The sequence below is a fragment of the Erinaceus europaeus genome, chromosome 4 (assembly GCF_950295315.1).
Source record: "Erinaceus europaeus chromosome 4, mEriEur2.1, whole genome shotgun sequence".
In the NCBI taxonomy this organism is placed as follows: Eukaryota; Metazoa; Chordata; class Mammalia; order Eulipotyphla; family Erinaceidae; genus Erinaceus; species Erinaceus europaeus.
Window position 1 is genome coordinate 88,066,643 of NC_080165.1, and position 27,492 is coordinate 88,094,134.

At 36.3% G+C, this 27,492-nt stretch overlaps 1 protein-coding gene and 1 long non-coding RNA gene across 4 annotated transcripts in view; one reads left to right on the plus strand and one right to left on the minus strand.

Moving 5' to 3' along the window:
- GFRAL (GDNF family receptor alpha like) overlaps positions 1-11,701 on the minus strand; it is a 78,553-nt gene extending 66,852 nt beyond the window's left edge. Inside the window, exons 1-4 of one of the 2 annotated variants that reach the window (XM_007516522.2) lie at positions 11,680-11,701; positions 6,208-6,342; positions 3,175-3,333; positions 708-764 (exon numbers count right to left, since the gene is read on the minus strand). In XM_007516522.2, coding sequence (XP_007516584.1) covers positions 708-764; positions 3,175-3,333; positions 6,208-6,342; positions 11,680-11,701 — 373 coding nt within the window. Of the gene's footprint in view, positions 1-707; positions 765-1,558; positions 1,967-3,174; positions 3,334-6,207; positions 6,343-11,679 lie in introns of those variants that run through there. The other variant, XM_060190011.1, reaches the window with a different exon arrangement.
- On the plus strand, positions 11,684-27,162 carry LOC132538109 (uncharacterized). 2 transcript variants are annotated; one of them, XR_009549517.1, is made up of 4 exons: positions 11,684-11,824; positions 15,835-15,869; positions 26,369-26,484; positions 26,856-27,162. It is a non-coding gene; the product is annotated as an uncharacterized LOC132538109 (long non-coding RNA). The 2 variants fall into 2 exon arrangements; XR_009549515.1 differs by lacking the exon at positions 15,835-15,869.
- Positions 27,163-27,492: the final 330 nt, after the last annotated feature.

The window sequence follows — 27,492 nt, forward strand, 5'->3', positions numbered from 1 at the left end:
TGTTCCATTGCTGGGGAGCCAGAGATGACCCGAACTGCCCCTGAGGCTACAGACAGACTATGACCCACATAGTCAACGACTGCCACCTCTCCAGATTCAAAGGAGGTCTCAAAACTTTACATCAGGCTCAACCTGATGCTGTTGACTGGCTATGGAAGAAGGGCAAACGCTAGAAGAAGAAGTGGAAGAAATGCAAATACTTTGCTTCATCTATAATATTTTACATTATAATATTAGAGTGAATTTTATTGCATTATTGAATTATATATTTAATATATATCATTTTATTATGTCCATTAATATTTTATAACAACTTTTTAAAAAGTGCACAATTTGTTCTTTATTGATATATCTTTAAAAAACCTCAGTAATGTACATGGTGTAAAGTGCAAGGACCAGCATAAGGATCCCAGTTCAAGCACCAGCTCCCCACATGCAGGGGTGTCACTTCACAGGTGGTGAAGCAGGTCTACAGGTGTTTTTATCTCCCTCTCTCTGTCTTCCCCTCCTCTCTCCATTTCTCTCTGTCCTATCTAAGAACGACTGACAATGACGACATCAATAACAACAGTAACAACTACAAGAACAATAAAAAACAAGGGCAACAAATCAGAAAAAAAATTAATTAAAAAACTCAGTAACTACATTTTACATTGCATAGTCTACTATTTATGTTAGTAAACAAAATCAAGATGCATAAATATTACCATGAGAGGAGAGAGTACTTAAATTCCACTTGACTTTATTGTCTTCTTTCTTGTTATCTAGAAGAAGAACAGAGACTATTTCATTTGTATACAAAAAGAACAAGCTTGAGAGGTCTGGGCTAGCATAATGGTTACAGAAAATTGACTTCCCTACCTGAGGTTCCAAAATTCTGGGTTTAATTCCTAATACCACCTAACCAGTGTTCCCATTAGGAAAAGAAGAAGAAGAAGAAAAAAAAACCTAAATAAAAATAAGCTCCTTGAATGAAGAACATTTCTTAATATTTTATTAGTCATTTAAAAAATTTGAAGAGCATTTTTAAGCCTGTTGCTTAGGAGCTAATACAACACAAATGCCTTATAAATATTTGTTTGACAAATAAATGTATAAAATTATCATTATGCACTTTGCATCTCTTCATCAACCTCTTTGGACAAAGCAATTATACTGAGCTTTTAGTTATAACTTTTAGAAGAAATGCATGGTTATGAGGGAGTCAGGCAGTAGTGCACTGAGTTAAGCACACATAATAGGAAACACAATGTTTTGAGCAAGAGTCTAGGTTTGAATCCCTGCTCCTCACTTGCAGGGGGGTCATGCCACAAGGTTGTGAAGCAGGTGTCTATCTTTATCTCCCCCTCTCTATCGCCCCTCCTATCTCTCTCCTATCCAACAAAATGGGGAAAAAAATTGCCACCAGGAACTGTTAATTTATAGTGCCAGTGCTGAGTCCCAGCGACAACCACGGAGGCAATAAAAAAAAATAAATAAATTTGACATAATTTGAGTGAGAAATTTAAAAAAATTAATTCATATTGTAAACAATGTTCCTATTTTTTTAAATACCAACCTGAAACAGTGTACTGGTTGAATTCATCATCATATTCTTCACTGATGGCTGGAATTTGATTTCTTTGAGCACCAGGTACACAAACATCTTCAAACAAACTTTTCCAAATTTCAACACACTCTGATTTTGAATGGTCGTTACATTGACAGTTCCATAAGATAGTTCCCCTTAGACCTTTGCTCAATGCTGCACACAAGTGGCTTCCCTCAAGAGTCTTACATCGTTCTGACTCTCTCCCACAATTTCTCTTAAAATTTTCATACAACAGAGTGCAGTGTTCAGAGTCTTGACAAAAATGTGTTGCCATGACACAGTCACTTCTTGGAATAATTAAGGACATATCTATCTCATAGAGCCACTGTGTTGTATTTGACTGTGAAGTCAAATTTGAAGCCAGTGTTGATTCTTCTAAAAATAAAGCAAAAAGAAAAGGAAATGGAAAAAAAGAAAAGAAAAAAAAAAAAGAAGAAAGGAAGAAAGGGTCTAAATTTAAATAATTCACTTACAAACTTTTAATATGTTTTCTAAAAATATATTTTCTGTCAATATTCTAGTGAAAATTTTTTTATTAATTCTATTCTTTTTTGGTAAGCATTGAGAATACTATTGTAAGAGGTCATCTATAAATGAGCTTGAAATTTTATAAATTGCCATATAAGAAGACCCAAGTTACAAATTGACATATAAGAAGACCCAAGTTATAAATTGACATATGAGAAGACCCAATCAACACCCATGTTCAGCGGGGAAGCAATTACAGAAGCCAGACCTCTCACCTTCTGCAACCCATAATGACTCTGGGTCCATGCTCCCAGAGGGATAGAGAATGGGAAAGCTATCAGGGGAGGGGGTGGGATATGGAGATTGGGTGGTGGGAATTGTGTGGCGTTGTACCCCCCCCATCCTATGATTTTGTTAATATCTCCTTTATTAAATAAACAAATTAAAAAAATTAAAAATAAAAATAAGTAAACACTAAAAAAAAGAAGAACCAAGTTGAGGGTGATAGTGCTTTGTAGATATCTATTATGGTGAGATGAGAAATTTTACTCATGGGTACATAATTGTACTATAAACCATTAAACTCTCAATAAAATTAATATGGTAAAGGTTTATTTAAAGCCATATTTTGCTTTATATAGGTGATATTGTACTTATTTTTAAATACTTTACATATTTCCAAAATTATTTGTGCTATTAAGAAGGCCAAGAAAAATTGTGGTTAATTTTGAAATAGAATTTTCATTTTTTAAATATTTATTTATTTATTTATTCCCTTTTATTGCCCTTGTTGCTTTATTGTTGTGGTTATTATTGTTGTTGTTATTGCTGTCGTCATTGTTGGATAGGACAGAGAGAAATGGAGAGAGGAGGGGGGAAGATAGAGAGGGGAAGAGAAATGGAGAGAGGAGGGGAAGACAGAGAGGGGGAGAGAAAGATAGACACCTGCAGACCTGCTTCACCGCCTGCAAGGCGACTCCCCTGCAGTTGGGGAGCCAGGGGATCCAAATGGGATCCTTAAGCTGGCCCTTGTGCTTCACACGCAGCGCTACCGCTTGACTCCCTACATTTTTCATTTTTTATGATGGCAAATACTCTGTATAAGTACATGGTACCTGATTCATTGATGCATTTTTGCCCAAACATTTTGCCAATAGTACAGTAGAGATCATCAGTGCAGAGACAGCCTTTAAATTCAGAATTGGTGTTCACTAAGGACTGGATACTGTTGTTACAATTTGATGGATTCTTCAGCTTGCAGTGATTACCTGGATTTCACAACCAAACACATAAAATTCCAGATATTAATCTAAATATAATTTTGAGACCACCCTACATGGTTCTCACATTAATTTGAACAATTAATTATTATAGTTAGCTTGTTTGGAGTTGCTAAGGACATTCAGATTCATGAGCTTTAAGCAAATATTATTTTAAAACATTTAAAAAGATCACTTTTTAAAAATTTATCTTTATTTATTGGATAGTGCAGTCAGAAATAAGAAGGAAGGGGTGATAGGGAGAGAGACAGAGAAACACACAACACTGCTTCACCACTCGCAAAGCTTTCTCCCCTACAGATGGGGACTGGGAGCTCAAACTTGGTTAATTGTAATATAACGTGTGCTCAGGCAGGTGCACCACCATCCAGCCCCTCTTTTTTAAAATGTGTTTATTTACTTGAATGAGAAATAGCTCATAAAAACATTTTTTCCCTTTTTTATTGTTGAGTGTTCACCTTCAGCACTCCAAGATGACATTTTTTTTTTCCCAGATAGAGATACAGAGATAGAGAATGGGAGGGGGGATAGCATTACTGTCCCAATGTTTCTTTGGTGAATTAGTGGCTGAACTCACACCTGTACCAAATGCATACCAAAGCAAACACACTAGTCCCATGAGCTGTTCTGCTGAGTCTCAAAACCTCACATTGGCTGCCTTTTCTCCAAAAATTGTTAAAGCGTTCCATTAAAAAAAAAATAAGTTTTTCTCCACTTAGAATGCCAATTTTAGCTTGTCAACAATACCTTTATGTACTTTTATGAGGTACATAATGCTCTATAATTTTAAGTTATTTTGCCAGTTTGTAATTGAATCTCCTCATCCTCTTTCTCCCCCCCCAAAAGACTGATTTGGACTGCCTAATATGACCGTGGAGGTGAAAGCCAGATATGAAAGAGCTGGGTAAAACTGAACTCGAATGATTTGATTGTGAGACAGGAAACAAAAGACATTCTCAGGAAATCATTCCCATTTCTCCATACTTTCTGTGAGGAGAAGCTAGGGCCCTGTGGCAGGAAACCTAGGGCTGGGAATATGCTCCTGCACTTACTGTCTTCTTCATTTCCACTGAGGAAATGTGAAAGTGGGAGGGGATAAATCCCAGTACACAAGAAAGATCAGGGTCCCAGCCTTTCCCTATTTGTACAAGTATAGAGTCAGCTATTACTGGAGGTGCAGGTAGATTTGAGTAAGAAAGATACTTGGGCCTCACATTGCTTAACAATAACAGCTTTTTCCCTTCATGAGGAAGACTGTTGTGCAGAGTCTTGGCATTTTAATAGCACTGAGAGCAAAGAAATTTCAGCTATTTCATCTTAATCTGATATTTTATTGCGTAATTTATAATAAGAAATATGTAAGTTATCACAGGAAATGAAGCAATCCTGACACTTAGAAATCACTTATTAAATTATCAAATAATAAATGCTTCATAATGATCAGTGCTTCATTTTCTGTTTTAATTTAAAAAGCCATATTCACCTGCCAAACAATTTTAATTTATTCATACTTCTTAATAAAACAACTAGAGTTCATTATATTTGCATATTTGTGAATATTTTTATTTCAGCTTCATGCATGAGATAATTATACAAATATTGCAGTTCATTGCAAATGTCTTGTTATTTGCATACTGAAATAAATGCATATGTTTAAATTCATGACACACTTAACAGAATCTTAGAGCACATTTTAAATCATCTTATAAAATATAACAAGGAGCACCCTCAAAACAAGTACAATATTTTCCTGTCACTGGCCTCTGTTCTCATTTTGAAATTGCCGTATTGCTTTAAGAAAATTATGTCTTTGAAATACTTTTTCCGAGCAGTAATAATGTTGAATTAGGTAGTTCTAAAGACCTCTGGAATATGAATATTCCAAGCAACCCTTCAATGACAGAGATGAGACTTAGAAGTTTCTTTTCTTTTTCTTCATAGTATTTGTAATTTCTTGAGGTCAAATGGTTGCCAAGGCCAAGATCTGTAGCCTCAGCTTAGATTTTTGGGAAAAAGAACAGACACAAGTTACAAGCAACATAGAATTTTTTCTTTTTTGCTTGAGAATCTTAATTCTCTATCCACTGACCCATCTCACAGGCTGAATTTTAATTTTTGGACATGGATGGAGAAATAAAATGAGTGGTGGGAGAATATATTTTTCTTTTTCTTTTCCCTTACCAGGCCATTCCAGAAGGTTTATCAAGTTTCCATAGTATTATAATATTTATAATAATGATGACAAAACCTGCCATTTATTTCTTAATTTTTTAAAAAAGAAAACACTGCTTAACTATTGCTTGTAGTAGTGACAGGGATATTGAATATGAAACCTCAGAGCCTCAGGTATGAAAATTGTTTAGCATAACCTAATGGTTCTTTCACTTGTTCTTGTCATTATGTTAGAATACAGTACTTTGAAGAATTTTATCACAATTCTCTTAGGAGAATATCCTATATAATTGCTTTGTCTACTTTTATTGAATGGAGTCTTACTAGGATACTTTAACAATATTTACCCAAATACCTGGTATATTCGGAATTTTTTTCCTGTTAAACAAATAATGACTCTTCAATTTTCATATTCTTACCCTTTATTCTTCCACTCAAATGTTTAGAATATGCTCCAAGTTAAAAAATAAATTATAGTTTAATTTGTTCTTAAAACAGTTGGAATAAAAATAATATATATGCTTCAAAAATATAAAATTTATATTGTGCACATGCAAATAAATAACAGTGTCTGCTGTAATCACAGCTATCGTTTATTTTATTTTGGTGTCATAGGAGAAAACACATATCAATTCCTATTTTTAATCTCAGTAAACAGAAACCATTTGAGTATATGTTAAAATAATTGTTTTTTACCTGAAACATCACAGGCATCTTCCATTATTCCCCACGCACTTTTACATGCACCACCATCACTTAAGCATTGCTCTCCTAGGTATGTACAGTCAGTGGTTTGGGATATGCATTCATTTTCCAGGAATATTCCCATAACTTGCATAACAACAACAATAACAACAAAACAAAACAAGAAGTTTGCAGTATTAACAGTGTGGCATTTATTATCTCATATTATGGTACCAATATAAAAAGAGCAGACTTGGGACTTGTAGCGGTAGTGCAGCTGGTTAAGTGCCGGTGGCACCAAGTGCAAAGACCACTGTAAGGATCCCGGTTGGAGCCCTGGCTCCCCACCTGCAGGGGAATGTCTTTCACAGGTGGTGAAGCAGGTCTGCAGGTGTCTTATCTTTCTCTCCTCCTCTCTGTCTTCCCCTCCTCTCTCCATTTCTTTCTGTGCTATCCAACACAACTAAATCAGTAACAACAATAATAACTACAACAATAAAACAACAAGGGCAACAAAAGGGAATAAATATTTTTTTAAATCTTTAAAAAAGAGCAGACTTATGAAAAAATATATAAAATTATTGAGTCTAGAACGCATATAGAATACATGACCTTTCATCTGCTATAAATCTACATACTTTTTACGTAAGATTCTCAAATGAAGAGTCTATTTCTCTTTATTAAATTCTTAACCCATATTTACTTTTATAGCTATTGATATTGCCATTAAAAATACCCTAATTATCTCCATAGCATCACATTTGCTTTGCTATTATTATTAGATAGAAACAGAGAAATATAGAGAGATAGTAAAAGAGACCACGGCATCCAAGTTTCCTTCAAAGTAGTGGGGTCAGGGCTTGAACCTGGGTCTCTCACATGACAAAGTGAATTATTTCACTGGCCTTGAATCAGGTACATGTCAAGGCACATGCCACACTTGGTGAGCTATTTCTCAGACAGGATGAAATTTTTGAAAACAGAAACTGTCTGAAGATCCTCCTCTTTTGACAAAAGTATATTTTTAACTTTGGCTATCTCCTCAGATCTTTTCCATTCTCATTTTACACATTCGCTGTGGGTAATTACAGACATACTCATGGTTTTAACTAAAATCTCTAGGTTGATAATTCTCATGTGTATAAAATAATCCCATTATTTTCAAGTACTCCAGGTGTAAATGCTATCTTCACCTGGGTTCCAGACACATTTTCAGACTGTATATTTTTTTAAATGTTGTCTTCACTATCACCATTCCTTGGTGGATCATTCTATTTTACCAGTTATTCCACTATTCATATAGGTACCCGCACTAGAAATCTTGATTTTATTTGGACTTCTTTTCCATCCTCAACTTTATTCTCCTGTATAAATTTTTACATAGTTCACTGACTCTCATTTTGAAAATCTGACTAAGTCACTAGTAATCAGTCTTCCTCTGGATTTTTCTTATCCAGACAGAATCATAGTATCCTTAATCAGCCTAATGAATCATTCTAGTCCTGTAGATTTTGTTTCATTTTTTGAAGAGCACCTTGTGGTATAGTTCTCATTTCCTGCACAGAAGATCTCATTTGTGGTTTACCAATGATTCGTGCAGCTCTGTATCTCTGAGTATTAACTATGTAGTTTCTTTTTGTTTTCCCTCTGGGGTAATAATTTCATTTTAGCTTTTAAGACTCAACATAATTATCTATTTTATGGAAGTCTTTCCTAAAATCCCTAGCCTTATTTCTGACATCCAAAGTTAAATTTAACACTGCTCATATTTTTACCTCAATTTTAAGAATTCTCTAATTACAGAATTTATTGCTCTATAGTGTAAGTGTACCCATTTTCACAACTGGGTTCTAGTACTTTACTAGGTAAGCATTAGGATAATTTATAATCACATCTTGATCATCAAATGTAAAGATATATTAAAGATATCCAGTAAATGCATATTGATTTACTCTAACATGGATAGCTGTTTATAAGTGAGTAGTATATAAATAAATGATAGCATTCAATAACAAAGAAAACTTCTCATATATCTACAATTTATTTTGGTTAGAAAAGCAAGTTTCAACAAACTTTTTAAAATATCAAAAAATAGCAATATAACTTTGTATTATGTACAAACTAAATTGATTCAGCAGGTATACAAACTCCACTTGCTTAATCAAGCCATAGGAAAACATGCGAATCACAGCTGAATTTTAGAGACATGATCATTATAACTATAATCAAGATACCTTGAGCTATGTTTTAATCAGAACCAAATTAACTGAATTTTTAAGTAAGGTTGATTAAGATTCACCTGTAAGACTATATTATTATATAGAAACATAAAATTAAATCTTGAAAGTTTTATCTTACCTCTTTAAAGGGAAATTCAGATAACTGTCAGGATCATTAGTACTACTTGCTGAATAACTGCATCTGCCAATGTGTATGCCTTTTCTTATTTTAATAAGGGAGAGAGAGAAGGAAGAGAAGGAAGAGGAAGAGGAGAAGTAGGAAGAGGAAGTGAAGGAGAAGGAGGAGGAAAGAAGAAAAAGAAGGAGAGAGAGAGAGAGAGAGAGAGAGAAAGACCAAAGGACTACCCATATTTAATTTATGGTGGTGTTGGGTATTGAACCTGGTTGCCTCTAAACATCTGACATTAAAGTCTTTTTGTATTGGGAGCTACTCTTTGCCATGACCCAGCTTTATAATTCTATTCCCAACTTTGATACTATCCTCCCAGACAATAACTTTAGCCCATCTGCATGTTAGCTGTTGGGCTTAGGAAAAAAAATTTTAAAGTCATAGATTTCCCTTGGAATATGCTTAAAATAGCCTTCTTCCAACATTAAGAACCCAAATCTCATCTGCTGTATTCTTACCTTTAGTTTTCTGATTATTAAACAATTTGTTTTACTTTATATTTTAATGTTTTTTCAGCCACTAAGTTACAGATGCTATCAAGATGTCAACCTGACTTTCTTGAGCAGATGACCTCACCATTGTATCCTGGAACCCCACTACCCCAGAGCCCTACCCAACCAGCGAAAGATAGAGACAGGCTGGGGGTATGGATCGACTTGTCAATGCCCATGTCCAGTGGAGAAGCAATTACAGAAGCCAGACTGTCCACCTTCTGGACCCCATAAAGATCTTTGGTCCAGAGGGATAAAGAATAGAAAAAACTTCCACTGGAGGGGATGGGATATTGTTATTGGTACTGATATCTGATATTGGGAACTTTATGAAATTGTACTCCTCTTATCCCATTATCTTGTCAATCATTATTAAATCATTAATAAAAAAGAGGGAAAAAAGAAATGCTATTAAAGTTTTTAGAAAAAAGACAGTATCAGAGGATGGACAACATACTCTATGCTACACCTGAGGAAGATGGGTCGATATTGGGGCAGCATGGAATGTTCCTACTCAGGACCACAGAATGTGAGCTCAGGTCTAGAGGGATGCAGAGGTCACATAGGCTCCTAAACTGATTATGGGCCCCAGGTCACATCAAATCAATGGGGGTTACAGTCAACAATATTTATACCCTTTTCCCATATTAAGGAGTGACTCTTTTCCCTGATTCAGCTTTCTGGTCCTTTTTCCAGCCATGGCATCATCTCCCCAGATAATAACTTGGATCCACCTGCATATCAGATTTCAGGCTCAGGGGCAAAAAGAAAAAGGAAAAAAATAATCTAGTATAGCCACAGGTCCTTTGGAATTTAACTAAAATATGCCTACTAGCTATCTATAAAATGGAGGACCCCCCACCCCCAACTCTTCATCTGCACTATTCCAGCCCTTAGGTCCATGATTGGTCAACAATTTGTTTAGCTTTGTATGTTAACTCTCTTTTCAGTCACCAGGTTTCAGATGCTAGCAGGATGCCAACTAGACTTCCCTGAAGAGACAAACCCACCAATGTGTCCTGAAGCTCTGCTTCCCTAGAGCCCTTCTCCACTAGGGAAAGAGAGACTGGCTGGGAGTATGGATCGACCTGTCAATGCCCATCTTCAGCTGGGAAGCAATTACAGAAGCCAGATCTTCCACCTTCTGCATCCCACAATGACCTTGGGTCCATACTCCCAGAGGGTTAAAGAATAGGAAAGCTATCAAGGGAGGTTTTGGGATACAGATTTCTGGTGGTGGGAATTGTGTGAAGTTGTACCCTCTTATCCTGTGGTTTTGTCAATGTTTCCTTTTTATAAATAAAAAATTTAAAATAAATAAATAATAAAAATAAATAAAATAGATATAAAAAGAAAAAAAGAAAAAAGACAGTATCAAAGTAAAATTTTAGAACAATGAATAAAGATTAAATAAAAGTTTAAAATATACTCAAGATTTTTCCTTCTTGTCCTAAGTTTCATTGAATTATTTTCACATTTCTTTTATGTTTAACATAATTTGTAGTAACCTCTATTTTCATGGCCACAGTTACAGCATTATATACTTTACCTGTTAGCATAGAGGAAGCAGAAAATGTAGCAGTTTTATCTGAGTAGACTATTAATACTTAACTACAAATCATAACTTTTCCATTCAGAGAATTTAATTTATAGAGTTTACTAAACACTGAACAAAATATGTCTTCTCATGCCTCATACACATAAAATATTGACAAATCTTCAGAGATTATACTTTAAATGTAAATTAATTCATTTCACCAACATCTTAATCATAGGCATAGATAATGTAAGAGGTCTAAATCCACACTGAATCATTGTGTCACAAAAATTGAATAAATATCATGCATCTACTGTCTTGTTTTAATATACTAAATAAGTCATACATAGTAAATATTAACAGTTTAAAATTAAGGAAATTGGGGCCATGGAGTGGCACACCTGGTTAAGTGTACACATTGCAATGTGCAAGGATGCAGGTTCAAGCCCGTGGTCCCCACCTGCAGGGTCATAGCTTCACGAGTGAAGCAAGGCTGCAGGTGTTTCTCTATTTCTTTCCCTCTCTATCTCCTCCTCCCCTTTCAATTTCTCTCTGTCTCTGTCTAATAATAAATAAATAAATAAAATGTTTAAAATTAAATTAAGGAAAATGAATTTTTTAAATTAACCTTACTTTAAGTTCAAATAAAATAGATAATAATTAGAAATTGTATCTTATTAACTAAGTAGATGCTGGAAGTTTTCACTTTTAGAGTGATCTAGTATAGATCCCATAATGCCTAATAAATAATCCAAAGTGACTGCTATTTTCACAAAATAAAACAGAAATAGGCAGATGAAAGGAGTCCCATTTTGTGTATTTTCCAAGATTTAGAAATAAGTAGATAAATTTACATTTTTAAAAATTAATCAACCATGTTATAATTAAAATCCAGACTCAATGCTTCATGCTGCAAGCTTGATCACAATTCAGTTAAATTCAGTTAAGTTCAGTTAAATTCAGTTAATCACAGTTAAGTTAAATTCAGTTAAATAAGAATTTATATAATCATGAATTCAGATAAACTAGAAAATGCAGGTCACTTACCTAGTAAAATAAAGACTATCATGCTGATCCACTTAGAGCCGTTCAACTATAGGGAAAGCAGATGTATTTACTCCACCAAGCTTCTTAACAAGAACTGCCCAGAATATGGTTTCAGCTTCTGCTCTTATTTCCGAAAAGCGTTACTGTAAGTCAGCTTCCTGTATTACCATTTCCTCACCAATCTGTCCTGAGATGTGAACTTTCCTAATTATGTGCAAATTCAATTATTCTCTTCTGAGTGTACTGATCTTAGATCTCGGATATTATTTCCAAGAAAGCTCACAAGACAGCTATTAAGAGAAATGATACATAATCTGCACATCTATCGGAAAATAGTATTTTTTTTCTTCAACTAGTATACTAAAGTGTATATAAGTCTCTAACCATAATCCAAAGTTTTCCTAACCAAATCATTATTAGCATCAATAGGACAATTGCATGCCATTTAAATTAATATATTTATATCTTTAATAAGAGTAAATGTGAGATCCAAGAATATCTAATAATACTGTAATTTCATTAGAAAATGCTAATTCTATATAATTTCCATAAATATGGCCTTATACAAATATTTGTAATCTCCATTAGTAGCAAAGATAGCATCTGAAGTATTAATTTTTTTATGACAATTTTTTAAAAATAGAACACAAGCTTTGCCTCAAGCAAATATATTAAATGGCCTGGATAAATAACGACCATATTAATATCAATAAAGACAGAACTTTTAACTCAGTTATTTACTGAAATGGTAAGGAATGAGTGATTGAATCAGAACGTTTGAGAGGTGAAAAGGTGAACACTTTTAGCAGTTCAATTGATAAGTGTACTATTTTTAAGGTGTCCTATATTTCTAATAAAATGTGAAGCTCCCCGATCAACCAGGAATATCAAAGGAGATCACCTAGGACTGCAACATGACAGGGCTAGAACTATTTTGGGAACCTAGCAAATCACTGGTGAGTGCAAACATTTGTGCCTCATGGGCAGAGAGAAGCCTAAGGGCTGGTTGAGTCGCCACCTCCAGTCTATTTTACCAAAAAAAGACTGCTGAAGGGAGGAGAGGACTCTCCAAATGCAACTACATCAAGTTCCAGATGCTGTCATGACCCCATCCTGACTTACCACCCTTGACAGATTACTGCATGGTGAAGTGTCCAGAAACCTTATCTCTCTGGAGCCCTGCCCCATTATCAAATACTAGGGACAGTACAAGTGTGTCTAGGAGTATGGATTGACCAAGCAACTGCCCACATGTCAGCAGGAAGCAGTTAAAGAAGCGTGAAACTTTGCCCTTCAACATCCCAAAAAGAATTCTGGTCCATACTCCTAAAGAGGGAAATGTTGAGGGTAGGGAATAAATAGGCAGAACCTGGGGAACATAGGCAGTACTGTGACATGTACTTGCTCCTCAGACACAGGGGCTTCCCATGTAATTAGAGAAAGCAGTTTTGCATAAAAAAAGTAGTAACACATGTAGGTGTGGCTTAGAAAAGAAACAGGCAAGGCTTAGAAGTTTAAAAACTGGTACTATGGATATGGCTTCTCTCTATGCTCTTGAGAGCCTGTCAACATGTTAGAAAATTTATAACTGAGTGTCTAGAAAGAGTTAAGTTATAGCTGGTACAGAGAGAATGTAAATTGAGGTAATCCAATACATCAGGATAGATTTCCTGAGTACAAGAAGAGCATGGGATGAAATGAAAAATCTATAGGCTCCTAGTGAACATCGACTTCTACATTCCAGCATCCTTAATGGTGGGTTCTGATTATAGCCAACCTGCTTTCACCTTTATTGTCACGAACTTGATGGACCTTGTTTCTAAGCAATCAGCTTGTGTCATGCCCAGTCTGAAACTGATAAAAGCCGGGTACTGCAGTACAGACATGTGCAGGTCTAGTAGGAATTGGCCTGTAACTCATAAAATAAATGTAACTCCCTGCCCTCCAAAAAAAATGAAACTAGATTATGGGAAATTAAATTGGAAGTGAATAACCTAGTTGGGAGGCTTGTTCAAGGCTCTAGAGTTTACTGAAACATTAGGCCATAAAGATGAAGAAAATCATGAAGGAATGCCAAATATAAGAAGAAAACTCGGGATAATAGGGCAGCTTAGAAACAAAGTTTTTTTAAAAAAAATGTTTCAAGGATGAATGCATAGACAGATACCAATTGCTCAGTTAAAATTATTACATTATTCATTTATAAAATATAGAGATCATTGGAGATAGTTGCAGGAGAAGTTTTGTTCAATTCAGGAGCAAAACAGAACTCACTGAGCTCAACAACAACAACAAAAACAAAAACAAATGATCTAATCCAAAAATGGGGAGAGGAGATCAACAATCAGTTTGGATCAAGAGACCCAAAAGGCCAACAAACATATGAAAAAATGATTCAGGTCATTGAGTAATGCAAATAAAGACAACTATGAGATATCACTTCACCCCTTGCAAAGGGGTCATACGTTAGAAATGATAGCAAAGGGAGTCAAGCTGTAGCACAGTAGTTTAAGCGCAAAGCACACGTGGCGCAAAACGCAAGGATGGGCATCAGGGTGGTTAGAGGCCCTGGCTTCCCACTTGCAGGGGAGTCGCTTCACATGCAGTGAAGCAGGTCTGCAGGTGTCTATCTTCCTCTCCCCCTCTCTGTCTTCCCCTCCTCTCTCCATTTCTCTCTGTCCTATCCAACAATGAGGACATCAACAACAACAATAATAACTACAACAACAATGAAAAACAATAAGGGCAACAAAAGGGAACATAAATATAAAAAATATAAATTAAAAAAAGAAATGATAGCAACAACAAATGCTGGGGAGGTGGTGGGGCTAAAGAAATTATCTTTCATTGCTGGTAGGAAAGTAAATTGGCCCAACTCCTGTGATGAGCCATCTAGAGATCTCTCAGAAGGCTAGAAGTCTTCCCTATGACCCTGCAATTCTTTTCCTGGTGATGTATCTTAAGAAAAATAAAATACCCATGCAAGAAGATTTATGTATATCTATGTTAATAGGAGCTCAATTTGTAATAGCCAAAACCTGTAAGCAATCCAGGTGTACAACAGCAGCTAGGTGGCTGAGAAATGTGTTATATATACTCACAATGGAATTTTACTCAGCTATGAAAAAATATCAATTCACCTAGTTTCCTCGTCTTGGATGGAGCTTGAAGGAATCATGTTAAGTAAGATAAACCAGAAAGAGAAGGATGAATATGGGATGATCTCACTCATGGATAGAGCTGAGAAATAAGAACAGAAGGGCAAACACAAGTAGAACTCGGACAGGGTTTGGTGTATTGCACCTAACTAAGTGACTCTGGAGGGGTGGTATGCTTATAGATCGTGGTTCATGATGGTAGAGGAGGATCTAGGTGATGGGTGAGAGTGTTTTGCAGAAAACTTAGAAATTTTACATGTGTAACAACAACTGTATTTATGTTTACTATAAACCATTAACTTTCCAATAAATAAAATAAAAAAATAACAACAGAAATTTACTGTTACTGCTTCTGTGAGTCTGTAATTTGGAAGTGGCTTCTCTAGATGTTGGGACTCCTTATTAAGTTTCTAGTCAGATAGTTATTTCAGAAAGATGACCTTTATATTCCCTTTATCACTTGTCTTGAAAAAATCTTGAACATCTGGGACTCTTTGGACATAATCTCTCTATATATCAATTTTCTCCATGAAAGGAACTTTTGGCATAGCTGAACTTCTTACATATCAGTTCAGGACTTCATAGCACTTACTCTGAGAAAAAGACAAATGGAAGTTATTATTGCCTTTCATGAGTTCTCTTTCAAAATTATGTAATATCATTTCTACTAAAGTTTAAGATTAAGGCAATTTCAAGGTCTGCTTAGTCTCAAAGGAAAAGGACACTGACACTTCCAGCCCACATCCTTTCTGATGGAAGGATGTCAAGGTAGTACAATACAAATTGCATAATGGATTGAATATATTTTGGCAAAACCATCTTTGAAAGATCACAATCTGCTATCCTCCCAAGTTCATTAATCTTCTCTTTCAAACTTTTTTACATCTAATTATTTTCTTATTTTCAACATAATTTCCAACTTTTCATAACTTGGGAGTATAGCAGATTGTTATCTTTCAACCATTCATAATTTTCTTATTCTCTTCTTACTCTCTAGGATTCATGTTCTTGCCCTTCATGCTGAACTCTATGGTAAGGAATTTCTTCAGATATTTGAGTACATTCTTATGCATTCTTCTTGTGATCCTTAATTACACTAAATATGTCAAATCCCAGATAGTATGGTCTCTGCTTCTACCCTTCTGAGTCATACTAGAGACAATTCTATTGCTGAATCTGCTGCATTTATCAAATAATACCACTATATTTTCATTCTTAATAGTGTCTATAGTTAGCTACTGTCTCTGCCACTGCCAAACAGTACTCTTTCTTTGTCAACTAATTACGAATATTCCCTATTACGAAAAATGGTTATTGCAAACATTTCCAAAAACTTCCATTTCACAATTTTCTACTATCAGTAGATAATTTTCATAGAAAAATGGAAATATACCCTTGTAACTACAATAACCTTATATATAAACATTTCCTCAAAAACTGACACCACAGTTGGAAAAAAATGGTGTGTAAGAAAATGTGGTGACTTACTCGGTTTTTCTGGGTCTCTCAACGATATAGATGTAAACTATGAGTAAGTTTCTTCTTGCTTTTGCTCTTATCAAGGAGAGAGTGCAAAAACTATGCTATTTTCTGATTTAGTTCCTCCAGATTGCTCCAAATGTAATTTCCAAAATACATAATAAAATCAGTTATGTTCATTGTTTCTAACGAGTAATAACATGCAGTACTCTATTTTGTCTCTCTCATAAATACAGTTGTTCATAGCTACCTCATGTGTATCTACAGGTTTCTTTACTTAAAAAGTTTCCATATGTAATTCTACCCCTTCACTCAAAAGTACAATATATTTTCTCCATCAAATTATTTATTATCAAAGTAGTGTAAATTAAGGATACTATTACCTTTAATTTATGGGGGGAAAATTGAGCATTCTTGGCCACATAGACAAAAATCAAACCACCAATTCTTAACAAATAATTCATGAAACTTAAAATAACCTTAACATATAGTAAAATTAGGAGTAAATACAAAAATACACACTGAATAAAGAAGTTTTCCTTGATGTGAAAGAAAGCTACCATAAGGTTTTGCTCATAAGTAGACTATAGGGAATTAAAACACCTAAACTTGCAAAAAAAACCAAACTGTCTCTCTAAGACTTGATGAGAACTATGGTGGTCACCACTGTGGCTAAGAAGGGGCACAGAACTTTAGTGGTGGGTATGGGGCGCTACGTGGAACTATATGCCTATAATCTCATAATCTTGCAAACCATTATTAAATTATTAAAAACAACAACTAGAAAAAATAAGAGTTTTCCCTTGGAGGTGCTATTTTGGCTGCTCAGAGCGGGCAGCCTCTAGTACTTCTTCCATATAAAATAAATGCTAAACATTGCTTTCTTTTAACTTTTTTTTTTTAATGCTAAAGCAAACCTTTCTAAATGTTTTTCAGTTAATGAAAACAGAAAGTAGGCTTTTCATAAAAGTGAAGTGGCAGGGCCTGATGGTGAATCACTTAGCATAAGGGCTAAAATTCAGGTTCCCCTGTCCTATCCTTCTTTTGTCCCAATGAGATTTCTTTGTTTTTTGGGTGTTTTTTTTTTTCTGTGTATGCACTGCATATGATCGTTTTATATTCCTTTACTGAGCATGACTACTCCCCGCCCCCCCGCCATAAGAATATCCTCAGACATATAATTAATTTCCCCCTCTCATATTAATTAACTAGTGATTTATATGACTACACTTTACTAGGAGTGTACATAAACACCATTCCCACCACAAAAAGACTATGTCCCATCCCATCCACCCACAGCCCAGGAAGCTGCATGTCTACCCCTCACCACAGGGTTTTTATTTTGGTGCCCTACTTTCAATTTCTCCTACCCTATGGTTTTGTTAATTTATCCTTTCTTAAATAAAAAAAAGAATATCCTCAGAAAATTAAAAGTTTACCTCACAAAATTCCTAAATATTAGGGGCCAGGCAGTGGAGCACCTGGTTGAGCACACATGTTACAATGTGCAAAGACCCAGGTTTGAGCCCCTAGTCCCCACTTGCAGGGGGAAAGCTTCACAAGTGGTGAAGCATGGCTGAAAGTGTCTCTCTGTCTCTCTCCCTCTCTATCTCCTCCTTCCCTCTCAATTTCTGACTGTCTCTATCCAATAAGTAAATAAAGATAATAAAAAATTCCTAAATATTTATAAACTATTACATTATGCTAACTGTATTCCATATAAAGCAGAACTCATTCCCTCTTTGGTACAGTCTAGCTATCTGGACAAATTTCTTAGCTTGTTAGTTTCTTTTTGCTGATAACATTTTTCTTTTCAGAATTCTTCAAGCAATTATTGATAACAAACTGATTTTGGAAAATAAAAGGATAGCATCAGGGGCTCACATCCCCCCTCACCTCATGCCTACTGAACTTCCTCCCTTAAAATTGTATAGAATGTTTTAAGACTGATTACTGATTACAGATTCTGTTATAAGAGGAAATTCAATGTAGTCACGATTCTATAGAGGAAGGAAAAATCAGGATTCCACAGACTACTTCCTGGTGGCTAATAAATTTATGTCCTGATTTTTCAGTCCTTTATTTTCTTCTTCTATAAATGCCCACTGCCTTTTGGAAGTGGGGAGGTTAATTTGAGTAAAAGTTTGGGTCTTCATTGTGGCTCAAATGACAATTATTTTTGGTTTTGCCAGGAACTTGCACATGTACAATTTCACCAGTCTAGTCTGATTGTTTTCATTCAGGGAGAAAGAAAAGGGGGAGAGAGGAAGAGAGCTATGGAGAGAGATCATAGCACCGGAGCTGCTAAAGCCCCTAGTGCTGCTATACCCCTCTATAAGGTACATGAAGGCTCAAACCTGGCCTGCACAGAAGGCATGGGCAGGTGACCTAACTGGTAAATTATTTCTCTGGCCCTGAAATGACAAATTAAATGGCCTGTCCATTTAAATGCAAAAGCTAATGTGACATGACAGTGTTTCAATTTCTGTAGCAATGGGCAACAGCCCCCCTTTTTGACTTCAATAAGATTATTTCTTTCTTGATATACTGGAGAAACACATTAACAGTGATAAATGCACACATTAATATATTTTCAAAGTTAATTTCCATCCTGCCTTTAAGGCATATCTTATGAAACTAACCTTTTGTCAAAGGCATATTGTGAAATACAATAATGGTAATTTTAGTTCTTCCCTTTGAATATGAAAGATACTATTTATATCTTTATCTTGCCTGAATGCTCTAAGATTCAGGTGCTGAATAGGAGTGGTGAGAGTAGGGTACCTTTGTTTTGCTCCTGATAGTAGAGGAAAAGCTTTCAATCATCTGGTCATTTTTCTGGGTTCTAGGATATTTGTTATAAGAAAGAAATCACGGACAAACCAAGACTTAAGAACATAAATTTATTCATGACAAAAGACACACACACACACACACACACACACACACACACACACACACACACACACACACTTTCCATCAGTGGCCTTACATATGCTTGCTGAGAATAAAAAGTTTGACTCTGAGCTTTTTTCTCCACTTTTATTGGGTTTGTTTGGGGAAGACGGGACAAAGGAACTGGATAATTATTAATTCACATAGGCAGGAATCAGCATTTCCAGTTATTCAAGCATTCCTGTGAATGCATGGGCTAAGTAAACACATTTAAATGTCAGGGGTCTAGTTTTTAAAATTTAAACTATAAGGGAAAAGAGGAAAATGGCTTTTGTTTGTTTGCTTGTTTGTTTGTTTTACTAAGTATTATAAAAGGAAGATACTTAGATGTGAGTCCAGTGACTACAATAAGGTAGATAGTTTTCTATATGATTGGTGAGTTTTAAGAATAGAAAATTAAGTAGAATATTGCGTAATATTCCCATCCATTAAGAAAACAATGTGTGAGAAAATAACACTGTAAGCAGTCAAGAAAAACCTCAAATTTGAGGGTCAGGAATAATTTTACTCTGTTGTTGCTAGAAAAGTGATTTTGTATGCACTCTAGTCAAAGGATTTCTTTTAACTTTTTATTTTATTTTGCTTATTTCTTTGGATAGAGACAGAGAAATTGAGGAGGAGATAGAGAAGGGAAAAGATAAAAGGACAACCTTAGCACTGCTGTACCACTTGTGAAGATTTCCTACTGCAGGTGGTGACCAAGAGCTTGAACCTGGGTCCATATGTATAGAAACACATGCTCTCTGAGCAATGTGCCAGCACCCAGCTGCCAAAGCAGTTAATGTTTAATCATGCTTGACTCTATTATGCTAACAAGGGGGGTTGGAGGATATGAAAAGTTAAAGAAAAGACTCTAAAAAATTAAGATGGATGGTGGTCCGGGAGGTGGTGCAGTGGTAAAGGTTTGGACTCTCAAGCATGAGGCCCCGAGTTTGATCCCCAGTAGCACATGTGCCAGAGTGATGTCTGGTTATTTCTCTCTCCTCCTATCTTTCTCATAAATAAATAAAATCTTTAAAAATTAAGACAGATGATTAATTTTATCATTGTTTTATTTTATTTTATATTTTATTGCTTCCAGGATTTTTGCTGGGGCTTGGTGCCAGCACTAGGAATCCACTGCTCCTGGTGGTCATTTTTTCCCCCCATTTTATTGAATAGGACAGAGAGAAATTGAGAGGGGATGGGGAAAATAGAGAGGGAGAGAGAAAGATAAGACACCTGTAGACCTGCTTCACCACTCTACTCATAAAGCATTCCCCACTGCAGGTGAGGATCTGAGGGCTCAAACTAGCATCCTTGAGCGAGTCCTTGCACTTAGTGCTTTGTGCGCTTAACCAGGTGTGCCACTGCTCAGCCCCCTAGATGAACATTTCAAATCATGGAATTTTCCATGATTTCCCTGTTGGTTGCTACTGCAGATTTTCATGATCTTGATGATGAGATTCTTTATTGTTTTTTTCTTGCATAAGCTAACTTCACCTGCCTCACTTTTACCATGGGCTAAAATACAAACCGTGACTGCACCATATATGATCTCTAACAATTTGAAGAATTTTCCTTATAGACCCACTTTGTGGAGGATTTTTTAAAAACAGCATGATTTATTTACTTAATGATTGTGAGTGAATGGTAGAAGAGAGGAACAACAAGGGCCAGAACACGGTTCAATTCTAGAATAAGGTGGTGCTGGGAGTTGAATATGAGAGTTCATTGCAGTCATGCACATTGTTACACTGACAGACTGAGCTATCTCAGTGGCCCTTGTTGAGGTCTTTTATCATGCAAAGTTGTGCATTTAAAATGTTTTTTTCTGTTGTCTTTCTCATTTCTTCTATTTTTCATTTTTCTTCCTTTTACAGATCTTTGTCATTTTAATTAAAGTAATTAAAATATTTTCCTGCATGATAATCTTCTGACTTTTAGATGTCCCAAAATGTCTTATTTTGGTTTGATATATTCCAAAGGATGTGGAGTTCCTTGGCCATTGACTGTGTTAAAAGTTTCTGTCATGTTAATTTTTGAAAAACATCATTTTCTGATCATAGAAATCAAGTAGAGTAGAGGTTATCTTTAGTTCAGTCTCAATAACCTGAGGAGAGAGTAGAGGGACTGACGATTCAATTTAGTTTCCAAAGACTAATGAGTTAATTAATCAGTTAACCTGTAACTAAAATAGTCTCCTGAGTTTGGTGACCCTATCTACAATAGTAAGCCAATCAATCACATGTGAGGAGGTATCCTGTGAACCTATAATTTCTAGCTAGTTGGTCAGAAGCACCACTAATAATCTGGACTTGCAACAGGCTCCTGATTTCTGATGTGTGTCAGGAGATCTTTGGAAGAATGGGTTTGACATATAAATTGAGGGCATTCTTGAGAGATGGAGCCTGTTATCTGTGGAATATGGTGCTACTTCTAGGTATATCATGCCAAATTTGGGACTCTGCTGTTATCTGAGAACTGCTGGTAGATGTTGAAACTGTTCATCCAATCACAGTTGAAAACTGACCTATGGGACACACCAAAAATGTCCCCATAAATACTCACCATTAGGAAAATGTGTTTGAAATAAGTGGAGGACAAATTTATAAGAGCATTTATAGTCACTCAGCTACTAGGACAAGATTACCTCTGTTAAAGTGAATGATGGCTTGAATTCATTGTAAATAGAATTAAGGACTAATGTGACCAGTCTATTCTATAAATCTTCATCTATATACTAAGTCTAATACATTCAATCTCACTGCTACTTCTTTGGTTAATATTTATTATTTTAAAGATAAATAGGTCCATAAAAATATTACAAGAGTTCTAAATTTGTGTTTTTTCAATTCTTCAATTCACCAACTAAGAATTATTGACACAATTATCTGAAATCAAATCTACTCATATAATTTCTATGGATAGAATTCCTCAACTGTTCTCTATTACATAACACAAATTTTACTTTTTCTTGAGGTGATTAAAACTTTTTACTGTTTTCTTATTCCTACCATTTAGTGTCAATTTTAGTCATAGGTCCCACATTCCTGGCAATATGTTCATGGTGTCATGAAGTTCAATATACCGAACCTGTGGTATATTTGTTCTTTCATTTCTGAATTTCCTAAAACTAATTTACCCAGGGCTGGAGAGACAATATAATAGTTAACAAAGAGACCATCATGCCTGTGGTTCAGTAGTCCCTTGCTTAGTTCCCAGCACCACCATAAACTAGAACTGAATAGTACTCTGATAAGACAAAAAACAATAAAAATTTTCTCTTACACACACACACACACACACACACACCTCCTTAAATATATGTTTTGAAAAATATACAGTTGTAGTCCTACTAACAAACATTAATTAACACATCTTCTTGTAGTTGTGTAGAGGGCCAGAAGCCACTTTCCCCCTTACTGTTCATACATTGTCAGCTAGATGTTTAGGACATGAGAGCCGATTTAAAGATCCCTATGCTTATCAGGTCAGGTATAGTCAAATGATGGCATACCAAAGTCTCCTCCACATACTCAACCTGATTTATTACCCCAGTATCTCTTCTTAATAAAACGATCCTCAGACAAAACAACAACAAAAATAAGAAAACACACACACACACACACACACACATACACACACACCAGGGAGACAGAGTGAGAAGGGAGACAGAGCTGTGAAATGGTTCTCTCCCCAATGGTCCAATATAAAAACTGAAATTTCTCTTCTTAAATATATATTCTTTCTTTGTGGACAGGGCAACATGACTCTGTATGATAATACTTTTTGCCTCCAACTCTAGCAAAGTCTTTCCTTCCCATTGTTATATTTCTCTAGGCAGAGTCATGAGTTTTATCTTGCCTAATAGCAATACCAAAACACTGATTTTTGGAATAGTGATCAACAAGATTGTGGGATAACAAGGGTACAGTTCTCATCACTAGAGTTCCATATCCAACCTCTTCCATTGGAAGATCCCTATTCTTTATCCTTCTGGGAGTATGGACCAAATGTCTTTATGGGGTACAGAAGGTAGGAGACCTTACTTCTGTAATTGTTTCTGTGTTGGAATGGGTTTTGATCCATACTACCAGCCTGTTTCTATCTTTCCCTAGTGGGGTAGAGCTCTGTGGAGGTGGGGTTCTGGGATGGTGAGGTTGAGCTTCATAACTTAAGAGCTCAGTCACTTAAGAGCTCAGTCATATGAAAGCTCCATCACTTAAAAGCTTAGTAACTAAAGAGCTACATCACTTAAGAACTCTATGACTTAAGAACTGCATTACTTAAGATCTACACCATTAAGAGTTCAGTCACTTAAAAATTTGTTCACTTAAGACCTTAGTCATTTAAGAGCTCCATCAACTAAGAGCTCCACCACTTAAGAGCTCAGTTACTTAAGAACCCCATTATTTAAGGTCTCTGTCACGTACCTTAAGAGCTCTCTATTACTTAAGAGCTCAATCACTTAAGAACTCCACCACTTAAGAGCTCAGTTGCTTAAGGGCTCCATCAATAAAGGACTGCATCACTTAAGAACTCAGTCACTTAAGAGCTTCATTGCTTCAGAACTCCACCACTTAAGAGTTTCATTACTTAAGATCCCCATCACTTAAGGGCTCCATCAATTAAGAGTCCCATACATAAAGGCTCTGTCACTTAAGAACTCCATCACTTAAGAGCTCCATCACTTAAGAGCTTAGTCATTTAAGAGTTCCATCAATTAAGGACTGCATCACTTCTTCTAGCGTTTGCCCTTCTTCCGTAGCCAGTCAACAGCATCAGGTTGAGCCTGATGTAAAGTTTCAAGACCTCCTTTGAATCTAGAGAGGTGGCAGTCATTGACTATGTGGGTCATAGTCTGTCTGTAGCCGCAGGGGCAGTTCGGGTAGTCTCTGGCTCCACAGTGATGGAGCATAGCGGCGCACCGGCCATGGCCTGTTCGATAGCGATTGAGGAGGGCCCAGTCATAACGTGCTAGGTCAAAGCCGGTTTGACGCTTGCAGGGGTCTGTGATGAGGTGTTTGTTCTTTACCTCAGCTGACTGCCAACTCTGTTTCCAAGAGTCTGCATCACTTAAGTGCAGTATTACCTTTGAGCCCCATCATTTAAGGGTTCCCTCACTTAAGAGTCCCACAACTTAAGGGCTCAGTCACTTAAGAACTCCATCACTTAAGAGCCCCACCATTTATGGGCTCCATAACTTAAGAACTTGATCACTTAAGAGTTCCATCAATTAAGAGCTCCATCACTTAAGAGCTCAGTCAGTTTAGTCACTCTTTCACTTAAGAGAGTAGTCATCTAAGTGCTACATCAATTAAGAGCTCCAGAATTAAGAGCTTCATCACCTAAGAGCTCCATCACTTAAGAACTCCATCACTTAAGACCTCAGTAACTTAAGAGCTCCATCAATTAAGAACTTCTTTAGTTAAGAGCTCTGTCACTTAAGAGCTCCATCAGTTAAGAGCTCCATCCCTTAAGAGATCAGACTATCACCCACATAGTCAACGACTGCCACCTCTCCAGATTCAAAGGAGGTCTCGAAACTTTACATCAGGCTCAACCTGACACTATTGACTGGCTACGGAAGAAGGGCAAACGCTAGAAGAAGGAGATCAGTCACTTAAGAACACCATCACTTAAAGGCTCAGTCACTTAAGAGCTCTATCAATTAAGAGTTCCATCACTAGGGAGACTGGGTCAACATACTCTGCCACTTTAGGAAGATGGGTCATGAAATGAGTTCAGCCTAAAATGTTCCTAGCTATAACCACATAATGCAAGCTCAGACTAACAGGAATGAAAAGGTTACTAGGCTCCTGTGCTGAATATGGGAGTCAGATCATACCTATGGGTTTTACAGTTAACAGTATATACTTTTCCCATATTTGGGAGGTACTCTCTGGTCCTGATTCAGCTTTCTAGTCCTATTTCTGACTCTGACACCATCTCCCCAGACAGTACCTTTAGCCCACCTATATATTAACTGTTGTGCTTAGGCAAAAACTTGTAAAGTTATGGGCCTCTTGCAATATACCTAAAATAGACTTCCTAGCTTTTTCCAAAATGGAGACCCCCAAATCTCATCTGCTATATTCTTACCTTTAGGTTCCTGATTATTAACCAGTTTGTTCTGCTTTATACCTTAATGCTACTTCAGCCACCAAGTTGAAAATACTACCATGACACTAGTATCATTTTCCTGGGCCTATGAGCTTGCCAGTGTATCCTGGAACCCCACCTATCCAAAGTCCTGCCCCACTAGGAAAAGATAGGGACAGGCTGGGGGTATGGAAAAACCTGTCAATGCCCATGTGCAGCAGAGAAGCAGTTACAGAAGTGAGAGCTCACACCTTCTGCACCCCATAAAGATCTTTGGTTTATACTCCTAGAGGGATAGAAAAGAGGGAAGCTTCCAATAGAGGAGAAGGGATATGGAACTCTGGTGGTGGGAATTGTATGGAATTGTACCCCTCTTATCCTACAGTCTTGTTCATCATAAATCACTAATAATAAAAAAAGAACTTGAAAAGTAAGAAAACACAAAGCAGAACTTGGACTGGGTTTGCTGTATTGTACTCTGGGGTGGGGGTGGGGGACTTAAGTTCTGGAACATGTTGGCAGAGGACCTAGAGGGGATTCAATTGTTATTTGGAAAACTGAGAAATGTTACACATATAAACTACTGTGCTTTACTGTTGACTGTAAACCAATAATGCCCCCAATAAAGAAAAAGAAAAGGAAAACAAACAAACAAAAATTACCACAGAGTGGAGGCAAACAGAAAGGAAGACAGGAGAAAAAATAATTAACAAAGTGGGCAGAGTGTAAAAAAGTGTTTAGTCTATACAGTGTTATTCATGACATTCTGTATATACTTGCAGAGGAGGAAATAAGATAGTTAAGCCTGTTCTATAATCCTTCAAATAGCTTGAATGAGTATAATTTTAATTTTGTAAATCATTCAGTGATTTTTAGGATAAAAAATTATTGGTACTAAGTTCAAAAAGAAAAATATTCGAATGTACTTCTTTTTTTAATGTCCTCCAGGATTATCACTGGGATTCGGTGCATGCTTGACTAATATATCCTTTTTTTTTTTATTGAATCAATAGAAAATGAGAGGGGAGAAGACAGATAGAGAGACTTGCAGACCTGCTTCACCACTCATGAAGCTTCTCTCTTGCATGTGATGAGCAGGAGTTTGAACCTATGACCTTGCACACAGTGGGTAAGCCAAGGGACAGCCCCCTTAATGTACTCCTCCTTCATAGTATACTTTACAATGCCACTATAGGGGGGAAAACTGCCTTTGTCCAACCCCAAAATATCTTTGGATAAAGAAAATTTTTTTTGTCTCCACCTACTTGGGGAGAACATCATGAGTGGTGAAGCAGGGCTGCAAGTCTCTCTCTCTCCCTATCTTCCCCTTCCTTTCGATTTATGACTGTCTCTAGTCAATAAATAAAGATAAAAGAAAAAAAATTAAAAATAAGGAGACCTCAAATCTTCATCTGCAATATTCCAGCCTTTAGGTTCATGATTAGCCAACAATTTGTTATGCTTTATATGTTAACTATTTTTTCATCTACTAGGTTCCAGATGCTACCATGATACCAAATAGACTTCCCTGGGAAAATGACTCCATCAATATGTCCTGGAGCCCCGCTTCCCCAGAGCCCTGCCTCACTATCCCCAGACAGGCTGGGAGTATGGATTGACCTGCCAATACCCATCTTCAGCAGGGAAGCAATTACAGAAGCCCGATCTTCCACCTTCTGCACCCCATAATGACCCTGGTTCCATACTCCCAGAACGTTAAAGAATAAGAAATCTATCAAGGGAGGGGGTGGGATTCAGAGTTCTGGTGGTGGGAACTGTATGGAGTTGTATACTCTTATCCTATGGTTTTGTCAGTCTTTCCTTTTTATAAATAAAAATTCATAAATACATATATATAAATAAAAAATAAAACTATTTTTTTCAGAGTGGTCCTGAAATCAAAATGGAAATTAACTTTAAGAGTGACAGATGAGTGGTTAAGGAAGTTGTATATATGCACAACAGAATATTACTCAGTTAAAACAAATTACACATTTTTTTTGCCTCCAGGGTTATTGATGGGGCTTGGTGCCTGCACTACGAATGAATCCAGTGCTCCTGGAGGCCATTTTTCCCCCATTTTGTTACCCTTATTATTGTCATTGTTGTTGTTTGGTTAGATAGGACAGAGAAATCT